Source organism: Aspergillus heteromorphus, assembly GCF_003184545.1.
Source record: "Aspergillus heteromorphus CBS 117.55 chromosome Unknown BO70scaffold_64, whole genome shotgun sequence".
Lineage (NCBI taxonomy): Eukaryota > Fungi > Ascomycota > Eurotiomycetes > Eurotiales > Aspergillaceae > Aspergillus > Aspergillus heteromorphus.
This window is the reverse complement of record NW_020290469.1, coordinates 79,439-90,704: the sequence shown is the minus strand read 5'-3', so window position 1 is coordinate 90,704 and position 11,266 is coordinate 79,439. Positions and strand designations below refer to the sequence as shown.

At 49.0% G+C, this 11,266-nt stretch overlaps 2 protein-coding genes across 2 annotated transcripts; both read left to right on the top strand.

The window, feature by feature from the left end:
• Positions 1-4,623: 4,623 nt before the first annotated feature.
• BO70DRAFT_303007 (GSK family serine/threonine-protein kinase) lies at positions 4,624-6,302 on the top strand (the record flags this gene model as incomplete). Its single annotated transcript, XM_025539774.1, has 7 exons — positions 4,624-4,669; positions 4,760-4,935; positions 5,012-5,095; positions 5,218-5,566; positions 5,620-5,813; positions 5,869-6,073; positions 6,169-6,302. The coding sequence occupies 7 exons, from the start codon at positions 4,624-4,626 to the stop codon at positions 6,300-6,302; spliced, it is 1,188 nt and encodes a 395-aa protein (XP_025394273.1).
• A 1,320-nt stretch (positions 6,303-7,622) lies between these two features.
• On the top strand, positions 7,623-10,975 carry BO70DRAFT_325418 (NCBP1 family protein). Its single transcript, XM_025540644.1, has 7 exons — positions 7,623-7,773; positions 7,907-7,998; positions 8,066-8,172; positions 8,257-8,524; positions 8,585-9,504; positions 9,564-9,745; positions 9,841-10,975. Exons 1-7 carry the CDS (start codon positions 7,713-7,715, stop codon positions 10,719-10,721), a joined length of 2,511 nt encoding a protein of 836 aa, XP_025394272.1. The 5' UTR covers positions 7,623-7,712; the 3' UTR covers positions 10,722-10,975.
• Positions 10,976-11,266: the final 291 nt, after the last annotated feature.

The following is an 11,266-nucleotide window of genomic DNA, read 5'->3' as shown; positions in this document are numbered from 1 at the left end:
ATTTGACGATACTTTGGGCTGATTTTACAGCCGTTCAAGTCAACGCCATCAAGCGTTGGACCTGCCCAGCCTCCCTTGTCTCATCTTGGTATGTCAACGCTTTGCCGCAACTGACGTCGATAGTGGCCAATGAAGTGGATGATAGGTCTGGGTTCTGTCGTACGCGATGCTTGAGTAAACTCAGGGTTTCCAGTTGATCTATAGTAGTCTTCGAATAGGACTTGCATCTGCATCCTCGCCATGGAGCCGGCTGCCTTGATTATGCGCGACGTCTGTGATTTCCCTGTCGTGAAATAAACAACAAACAGACTGGCTAGAAACAGATACACAAAAGATGGGAGCATGGTGAGAAGAAGTTCAATTAGAAAATCAAACAGAGATAGGGAAGATTATACAGAGTACGGCGTACCTCTACATGAGAAGTTTGGTCGAGACCCATACCTGCCAAGTCCAGATAGATGGGAATTCACCTTGGATGCTGGGCCTCACATGACCCGTCTCTTTTTGAACGGACCAGCTGCTACTGCATAGATCCTTGTTACTAAATAAAGAAGTCCGACCTCTCTCACCAGTGGCCCAGCCACTTACATAGATAGATAGTACCTACTATTCAGATACCATGGCCCGTCCTTAGCACGGAGTATGGTATGTACTATGTAGCCGTTCCTGTTAGCACCATGCGCTTACCCTAGCCATTGTGGGGTTGACCCGAGACGAGACTTGTGACCTTCTTTTCCAACCATGATGTAAATTTGCGGCATGTCCCTTGATGGTAGATAGCTCGACCGGGTTACGCAAATTTGTAACCAAACTAGAGTTTGTTGGGCTAAGCATCATGCCCATGCGGTTGCATAAGTAAGCTTACATGGGAGGTTTTTTTTTTTCGCACTCTTGAATGCGGACAAAGGTGTCGGGGATATTCACCCTTAAAGGCACTGCCTGCTACTCACTTCTTTATATGGAGACGGGTATCAGCAATACACTCGTATATGCCCGTACTCTGCAACGAATTTGCAGATTATTAAGGACAATGGATATGAATTAGCCAGAACACGGACCGCGTCAGAATGTTAAATCATTTATCTATACACGTGGGCGCGGCATTGTCTGCTGTCTTAATTTAACGTACGCACTACCTAGTGCTCAGTAGATGAGAATGGGTAGACAAGGTCTTTCATTTTACCTAGTACTAGGCCTTGCCGGATGCTGTGTCCCCTCAACATAAACTCATATACCACACTCTATCTCAGACACCGAACTCCATTGTTGCCAGGATCAGCGGCTCTCTTTGGATCATGATAGCCGGCTAGATAACTGTGGTTGTTGGACATGATGGCTAACCTTTTCGAGCCTTTTCCCGGCCAAAGTACCCTGCCTACTACTACCACCTGGCAGATAATGTACTTACGACTGGCCCTTCGAGCTACAATCGTGAGCATCAGCTTCAGGTGGCTAGTACTAACTTCAATCTGACCTACGTCTGCATCGAACTTTGGTGAAAAGCCCATCCAATTTCATTGAAGTCTAGATCCCGGTCAAATATGCGGCGATCGAATCCAGGCACGTATGGGCGATACCATCCGACGGCGGATAGGCTGTGTGTCAATTACATACAGTATTTACAATACTTGAACGATGGCAGGTGGCTAGTAAGGGTGGCCAATGAAAGAGCTTCCAGTGAAAACCACGGCTGGTCACTTGACACCCAGGAGCCAATGGCGAGACATCATGGCAGAGCTTCCCTGCCAGGGCTGTCACCAGAACTCCTAGTAGTGTACCTTAGGTGTAGGTAGGAGTAACGGTTTGGATTCTTCTTCGGGCTATGACATGGTGCTAGTATCTAGTGATCCAGGCACCTTCCTGTGGCCCTCCTTTTGGTTCACCCGCAGGCACTTTGTAGCTGTCGACTGTGTCTGTTTTACTGAAGCAGAGAGGGAAGGCCCGGAACAACCACACCAAGAGCAGGAGGGCCACCGAGATGATTGGACATATATGAAGAGAAAGAGCCAAGGTACCTAGTAGGCAGGTGGACTATATATGGACCGTGGGTAGTTCAGCGTTAATACTCCCTACTTTCTGAAGCAAAGGCGTGCGGAATGTAGAGCCTTAATAATGGTGGCAGTACGCAATTTTTATCATTTCCGAAAACTTCACGACCAACTTTCCAGGAAGGGCAGAGTCGAGTTGTCCGCTCTAGCCCTCAGAATTTGATGCTAGGAATGCCAGGAATCAAGAGAATTGCCCCGAACTTTGTGCTTTGCGCAGCGAAGAAACTTCATTATCCAAGGAAGGGTACCGAGATTACAAATTTGACAATTGGTACTCGAGCGCCGCACCATATCTATTCCTATTACGGAGAGCACTTAGTAGTATTGTCAACCCAAGCGCTCGGGACCATGGTCATCTGCCCATTAAGAATGGGCCGTCGGTTTCTCATGGTTCCGGCAGCTACGCCTGCCTCACGCCCAATCTAAATGGTTCCACCTCAGGTCCGTCAACTACTGATCTACTCCGTATTATTCCACACTCAACTATCCACGGGATATCCAGGTACGATTTAATGTGACATACTTAGATCATGAACTAGCGATGTTGATGTTGAGTTATTGTTAGTGTATTCTTGCACTTGCTTGTATACGTGCGATGTAAGTAGATGGATTGACAGGGAAACGAGTCACCCACAAAAAGTACCCGAGGGCAGCTTTTCGTTGTTCTTGTGGTGAGATATACATGCTTAGATATATTCCATACGCATCACCTGATGAGAGTCTCCCGGGGAGATGAAATAGTACTGTCCAGCATGGAGAACTTCTAACTACTGGTAGGTATACAGTACATAGTGACATATCCTAGTGGCATCATCCAAAGCCATGGATAGAATAGTTAGTAGTACGGGGTACTAACTAGTGATACCTTGCTTCCTTCCGGTAAGGGCAATGGCGTCATAGTACTACTGGGTATTATGAAGTCACCAAATGGTGTATGGTATTGTATGTACCCGTACGTCGCTATACAGACACCCTTAGTACCATGTAGAAAGGTATAGTCGTACTACCTACGGAGTACGCCCCTCTCTTTCTGGGTACTATTATCCTTGCAAATTTTCATTTTTCCGCTCCTGCCTGCCCCCTTCTCTCACTTGCGGTTAATGCTCACTACTACCTGCCGTAGTACTGGGTACTGGTGCTGGTAATAGTATAGTACTGTGTCGGAAGGAATATCAATAGTTATTATAATACACACACAGAGAGAGAGAGGGAGGAGGGGAAGTCGCAAGTATTGTAGATTGGCATGAGGGACATCTAGAAGTATACCTCACTTACCTCGGGGTTATTGAAATCCATGAGGCATTGTTACTATTATGGGAAGCAACACTTTGGTGCAAAGACGGTTCAACATATGCCGGAAGCCATAAACAGCAATCACGGTAATCCCAACCCTCATCATCCACTATTCTGTTGCCTCTGCTGCTAGATGGGTACACTGCTTAGGTACGGAATACCATCTCTACAGAGGTAGGTAAACTTACCTAGTACTGCCGGGGTAAACCGCTCCCGCTGCCCCCTCCTCCCCCCCAAAAACCAAACCCAAACGTTGCCCTCTACTCCGTAGTATGTACTTAGTTTCTGGGGCCTAACCAACAGAGTACAACCAGATATTGAGGCAGGCTTATTTTCGATCTGGTGCTAGTAATTCCCTCCTTTTGGCATCGTTATTCCCTCTGAGCTCCCGTGTACTTACTCCTGATTCATCTATCTTATTTCCCTTGCCCTTTTTTCAATTATTTCCTTTTCCCCTCCTCCCCCCCCCCTCCCTCCTCTCCAACCCATTTCCACCCTCCTCCCTAGTTGCTACTGCCATTGCCATTCTTACTGATATTTCTTATTTGCCCGGAGTTGGCTCGTGTGTTCCTTACCTTCTTCCTCTCCTCCCGGTGCTTTATTCCCGCGTTCCTGCAGCCCTCGCGTGTTCGGGCTTCGTCGCTCCATCAACGTCACCTGCTCAGTCTCTCCTCTCTTCCCTCCTCCGACCGACCATCCCTCCCCTTTGAGCACCCGTGCTTCTCTCTCTTCCTACCTACCTACCTTACCCGCCCTTCCTTGAATTTCTCCTGCCACACTGGTGAGGCGCGAAATCCATACACGCAACCTATCCTCGAACCGGTTGCTGTTTTTCTCTTTTCTCCTTCCTCGCCTCCTGCTGCCACTGCTTTTTTCCCTTCTCCCTCTCCCCTACCTTCTCTCTTTTGGAAGGACTGCCTGCCCTCTGCGAACCCGCTTCGGTCTTTGGGGCGTTCCCTGCTCAGGTCTTGTGTCTGCACTCTTGGCACTCTCTCCAAGTCCATTGGTCCTTGGTCTGAGCCTTCCCGTCTGCGATTCGCCCGTCCGCTTCTCAACCTTTCATCTCACGCGCACCTCCACTCAACATCCACCGTTCGGATATTCCGCCCATCCAGAGCACCCCTCCCAACTAGTGCTCCACTGGTTACAGTCTGCCCAAAACGGACCTCACGCCTTGCGTCTGCGACTCTTTCCGCCCTCCGCTGTTGAAGTTCACTCCTCCCTTTTCTCGATAGCATTGCCCCAAGTTGCCGCCCGTTGTCGTCTCCACTAGCCGTCCGTGATGTCACAGAATAGGCCTGGGGTGTTCTCGAGTCTGCGCATGGGTGGTAAGCACCGACCTTGACGACGACGCAATTGTCGTTGGAGCACCTTTACGGGAGTCGCTTGCTGATATTTTCCTGTCGTTTGCGATTAAGCAGAAGTCGTCCGCGAGAAAGTCCAGGATGGGCTTACAGGGGAAACCAAGGAAATCTCCTACTCACAATGTAAAATTGTGGGCAATGGATCGTTTGGTGTCGTCTTCCAAACGAAGATGATGCCTAGCAACGAAGATGCTGCTATCAAACGGGTCCTGCAAGATAAACGGTTCAAAGTATGTAACTGTCACCGGTGCTCGACCGGGCCCCTCCCTACTCGTCCTGCCCACTCGGTCGCTAACACTGCTCCAGAACCGTGAGCTCCAGATCATGCGGATCGTGCGCCACCCGAACATTGTAGAGCTGAAGGCTTTCTACTACTCTAACGGTGAAAGAGTATGTTGCTTTTGTTCTCCCTGTTATTTCTCTTCGCTTCCTTGGTTCATCTCGTGTTCTTACGGCTGCCTTGCCTATCACCCACATCGCTTTCTCTGCTAACCATGCTGTGGGTATTTTAGAAAGACGAAGTGTATCTGAACCTCGTCCTCGAATACGTACCAGAGACTGTTTATCGAGCTTCGCGGTATTTCAACAAGTTGAAGACGACCATGCCGATGCTGGAAGTGAAACTTTACATTTACCAACTATTCCGTTCCCTGGCGTACATCCATTCGCAGGGCATCTGCCATCGTGATATAAAACCACAGAACCTTTTGCTCGATCCGAACACTGGCATCTTGAAGCTGTGCGACTTCGGTTCTGCTAAAATTCTCGTCGAGAATGAGCCCAATGTTTCGTACATCTGCTCCCGCTACTACCGCGCACCTGAGTTGATCTTCGGCGCGACGAACTACACCACGAAAATTGGTAATTCCTCAATTCAACTCCAGCGACTTTGGATGTGCACTAATCAATATCAGATGTATGGTCCACTGGTTGTGTCATGGCCGAGTTGATGCTAGGACAACCGCTCTTTCCTGGAGAATCGGGAATTGATCAGCTCGTGGAGATCATCAAAGTTCTGGGCACTCCCACGCGGGAACAGATACGCACTATGAACCCGAACTATATGGAGCATAAATTCCCACAGATCAAGCCACACCCCTTCAATAAAGTGCGTGTTTCCCAACTGTGGCACTCATTTGCTTATAATACTAATTCGCTGCCAGGTTTTCCGGAGGGCCCCCCATGAGGCCATCGATCTGATCTCGGCTCTCCTAGAATACACACCGACACAACGTCTCTCGGCTATCGAAGCGATGTGTCATCCATTCTTCGATGAACTTCGGGATCCTAACACCCGGTTGCCTGATTCACGGCACCCTAACGGTTCCTCAAGGGAACTCCCTCACCTTTTCGATTTCTCCAGGCATGGTCGGTCTACCATCTCTCTCTTATTCCACTTGCTTCTTTTTTTTTTCTCCCGCCTCCTCGATATATTATTGGCGCTAACCGCGATACCGTCTTAGAACTTTCTATCGCGCCCGCGATGAATAATAGGCTGGTCCCCCCTCATGCACGCCCAGCACTTGAGGCCCGCGGGTTAGACATCAACAATTTCAAACCTCTTACGAAGGAAGAGATGATAGCACGCCTTGACTGAGTCAAACTGCGCAAGTCTCATGAACGACACGCCTTTACGTGTGCAAACGCATTTGCGCATAATCGCGGATATTTGATTACATGCCATACGAGCTCGTTTTCATGCATCGGGCAGTTCTACAACTGGGAAAGGTTTATTCGAATCTGGTAGACTTAACCTATAAGCGGGACATCCGGGAGCAGGCTTCTGTACGAGAAGATTGAAAGAAAAAAGTAAAATGCAATCATGGAAAGCTGAGAGGGACGGGGAGAGGGAAAAAAGAAAAGAGAAAAAAAAAATCCCGGACGGGGCCATAGCCCGCAATAGTAGGTGGAGAACAGAAGAGAGAAATCAGACCCTTGTGGCGATCGGAAAAGTTCTTGGGGGGAGTGTTTACTGGATCATGACAGTTTCACGCAAAGGGGCTGGTGGGATAATATAGCCTGGAGTTATTGAGGTGTCTGAGACAGCTCTTGGGAAGGAAAAAAAGTGATACCCTTATTGCGTGAGTCTACCTCCCGGGATCAAGTCTGCATAGCTTCATGTCTCGATTGAAGGGGCCCTGTCAGCAAATTGCCGCGAGTCTTCTTCACAGGGGCGGAAAGATGAATGTCCTGCAAATGCGTCAGATATCATGAGGATTTCTTTGTTTGGATGCGCCATACCGCATGCCTGTCAGTGTGCTTGTGAATATAGTTATCGGAGGTCTACTCTCCCCGACCTGCAGCGCTAGAAGCCCCGTCTGTGTGTCTTCCCTGCTTGAATCTGATATTCTTCTTTACTCATCTACGCCTTCCATTCCCCATTCGCCTGGCAGCGATGATATTCCTTCACGACTTAGCTGTTAAGGAGGCTACTGGTAGGCCCGCAGTTGCACTCCAAACGCAAATAAGTCGGTTCATTTTATTGCTTTATTCCCCTGTTTGTCTCTGTCACTAGTCGTCTACTCATCCAGTCTAGAGAGCCTGAAGACCTATGCCTGGATACTCTCATTTCTGATCTGTATTATCACCGCATGGTATGATGCCATTTCTTTACTTGTTTTGTTTGCAGGTTTGTATTGTGCAGTTGGAACCGCTATCCCTGAGGAGGGCACGTTATGTGGCGTTTGCGATGTAGTGCTGGCTGGAACTATCCTGGAGAGAGTCCCCTCAGGTATCGGAGATGCTACTGTACTTCTGTCCCATGCATTCAGGCAGCGACCTGTGCAGGCATTCGCCAGCTCCCCGTAGAAGACCGTGTTATATAAGCAGCGGGACGGAGGATCCCGCATCCCGATCCCGGGGCATTATTGGCCCGTGTTTTGCTTCTTACCTGCCTGCACCTATTACTACCACCTACCGAGACGCCTGCGCGCTCTTTCCCACTGCCTTGTCAACCCGCAGTAGTCGGTGCGCGAGACATCTTGAAAGGACGCCGGGTCCACTTGCAATGGCCGACTACGACCGCCGACCTCATGGCCCTAGGGGCGGGCGCAAGAGGCGCTATAGAGGTCAGTAATACACACCTTCCGCCCTGGCTGCTTTGAATTGTCTGTTTCTTCTTGGAGCAATGCTCTTCTTACTGGCTTAAATTGAAGCTCCCATCGTGACCATTTACATTGACGTTGAAACGGGGATTTCCAGAAGATGATGACTATGACCGCCGACAAAGGCGCCGATATGAAGAGCCTCTTATTGTGAAAGTCCGGAGACAACTGCTAACAATTGCCGAATCTGTATGATACCCTTTCAAATCGTGCAATGGCTCTGTGGCACGTGCTGTGGCTCACCTCTTTTGTCTAGGCTGCCAGAAGAGCCGAGGACGACGCTATAAGTATTGCAAGGAGCGTCGCAGAAAATTACGGCGATGAGGAGTTCCGGAATTCGTTCGTCGATATCGCTATTGATCTGTATGACTGACCTTAACACTCCTCCTGCGTGTTTCACTGCCCCTGCATTGTGGTTTGGAGCTAATAATGCCGTCATCAAACCAGTGTCCTCGAGCAACCGTTAAAGATCCCCTTCATCGCGGCGACCGTTCTTGTTGCGAACTTCCAGAAGTCCGAACTCGTCTCCGACGTCCTCAATAGGTCGAGTGAAAGTCTACAGAAATACGTCGATGTTGGCGCATGGCGCGAAGTTAAGCTCCTTCTGCGGTTTCTGGGTTGCCTCCAGAGTATCTTCGAAGGAGATGGCATCTTCCCAGTTTTGGAAGAGCTTTTTGCGCGCGCAGTTGACCTTCAAACAGCATCTTCTGAAGATGTGAGCGACACTGATGATTTATCTCCAGAAGTCATACATTTGCTAATTCCCCGCCTATAGTTGCTTGGTCTGGAGCTGGTTAAGATCATTCTCTTTACGATTCCATACGTAATGGCGTCTCCGGCAACAGGTTTCGAGTCTCATGCCACCGCGCTTCTGGAAAAGACGGACATCATCGCTTCCACCCCCCATGCCCTTGTTGACTTGGTGAATCCTTTTGGCCCCGAGACCGGTAAGCCAACCGCCACGCAAAGCTTCATTAGCCTGGTTCAGACCCAGCTTCAGAATGAGTCCAGTCGGAGCTGGGAGCTTTCATGTCTCCCTCGTCCATGGAAGGGTGCACGAGAGGCACTGGAAGCAGATGAGGCACGGGAAGAGGAGGGCGAGCCCAAGTCTGTTGAAGATGGGCCAAAACATCCTTTCCCGCAAATCACGGTCCCCAGCCCGGTGAAGAACGGTACAAGGGCGATCTTCCCAGAGGTGTACCTCTCTGTTTATGCGAATCAGGATATTGAGACGGTCCCCCCTACATCTGACATCGCTTCCTCCTTAATGCGTGATGTCCTTGTCGATACTATAAACATTCTCGACTTCAACCGCATTGCGACGGCAAAGTTTTTGATTGATGTCGACTGTTATTTCACGACAAATACTTTTGTGAAGCGTGCGACGCCTTTTGATCGACTACGTGATTTACCTGGCGATCGTTCCCAGTGGAAGCCTGAAGATGTTGCCGTGGATGCCGTCTTTTCTCAACTGTTCCAACTACCTTCGCCTGAGCACAAGCTGGTGTACTACCACTCAGTTCTCACGGAGTGCTGTAAGATTGCTCCGGCTGCTATTGCTCCGAGCTTAGGGCGTGCTATTCGCTTTTTGTATCGCGGTCTGGAAACGATAGACTTGGACCTAAGCCATAGATTCTTGGATTGGTTCTCTCACCACCTGAGTAATTTTGGCTTCACGTGGAAATGGAGCGAATGGTGAGTACAGGCTGGTGAAGAGCGAGTCGACGTGTATAATCATGCTAATGATCAATTAGGGTCGATGACTTGGAACTCCCTCTTGTCCATCCGCGGATGGCTTTCATTACCGGAGCACTCGACAAAGAGATCCGACTGAGCTTTGCGCAGCGCATTAGGGGAACTCTTCCGGATCCGTATCAAGACTTGATTACGGAAGGAAAAGAGAAAGACACTCCCGATTTCAAATACCAGTCCGACAGTAAGCCCCCCCCTACATTTGCACATCCGTTTGTTCTTGTTTCTCCCTCACGAACTGTGGTTTAAATACATGACAGTTAATCCATTTCTATCTAGCTACCCCTTATGCTGCTGAAGGCAGAGAAACCATGCAGCTTGTTCGTAAGAAGGCGAGTAACGAGGAAATACAGCCGGTAATCGATGCAATCGAAGAACAAGCCAAGTCAATGGGTGTTGAAGATCCGCTGCTTTCTTCAACGGATGCCTTCGTTACCGCTATTTGCTTTGTCGGCTCTAAATCCCTCTCTCATGTTCTGTCCTGTATCGAACGGAACAAGGAACGGTTGCTAGCCATTGGCCCCAAGTCTTCGCAGGCGCGGCGCCAGATTATCACTTCTGTCATGGAATACTGGGTCGATCAGCCTGGCATTGGCATCAACATCATCGACAAGCTCCTGAATTATACCATTCTTACCCCGCTGTCCGTGATTGAATGGGCGTTGGTGGATAAGCTGGAGGCAGGCACCGTTCTTGCAAAGTCTCACGTCTTCGAGATGATCTCCGCTACTGTTGGGAAGGTCACAAACCGCCTGCGACAAATTGTTGCCGCGCGCACCCAGCAGGGTCTTTACGAACCTCAGCTCAGCGTTCTTGATGAAACCCTCAATCGCGAGAAGGTTGATATGCAAGCTCTCTTCAAGGTCATCGAAGACTCTATCGTGTCTGTTGCCGGTGGAAGTAATGATGAGCTGATGGAAAGGGGAGATGGAAGTGGAAATCTTCCAGAGGACGAAATTATCCGGCAATGGGGCCAGCGGTGGCTAAGAGTGTTCCGAAGGAAAGCCGGTGTCGAGGAGTCGTTTATTACCGATGCCATGGCCACGGCTACACCTGTCGGCACTATTGCTCCTGCTCCTGAGACCGTCACTTCTGAGATCGCTCCGGCAGATGGCGAAATGGATGTTGCGGAAGTAGAAGCGGGTGCTGATTTCTCATGAGCTTGGATCAATGTGTAGTAGGGAAATTTTGGCCCATGTACTTACTATTCATTCGGAACAGCCAGCCCTGCTTGTATCCATAGGTGTGCACTTACTATTTCAACTAATTCAGCGGGTAAGGAGTTTCGAAATGTCATCATTGAAGTTCAAGGGCTATATACGTACTACACGATCAGTATTGAGCAGCTTCATTTTTCTTTCCCGGTTTTCTGTTGTTATTTCTCTTTGCTATTTTTGTTTTTGGAAAAGCCTCGTCCTCGTTTTCCATCTCGTCTGTGGATTTGCTCTACATAAGGGACATAATATATAGGTGTATACATTGTGTACATCAATGTTACAATGGGCAGGAAGTCCAGAATAGAGTTGTGTCATGGTAGCGTGAGTGCTGAGAAGTATTTATTGAACAGACTATAATTAAAAGTGTCTATGACAGCCAGCTTTGTTTCACGAAGTATATATACATATGAAGAATCAAAAGCCACATGGGAAAAACAAAAGCCGCCAATACTGAAAGGTTTCCGCCCCAAGAGACTATAACATGGCCG

Coding starts and splice junctions, on each gene's coding strand:
- BO70DRAFT_325418 (XM_025540644.1), top strand. CDS start 7,713: ATGGCCGACTACGACCGCCGACCTCATGGCCCTAGGGGCGGGCGCAAG. Junction 7,774..7,906: donor GCGCAAGAGGCGCTATAGAG/GTCAGTAATACA, acceptor GGGGATTTCCAG/AAGATGATGACTATGACCGC. Junction 9,746..9,840: donor TTTCAAATACCAGTCCGACA/GTAAGCCCCCCC, acceptor ATTTCTATCTAG/CTACCCCTTATGCTGCTGAA.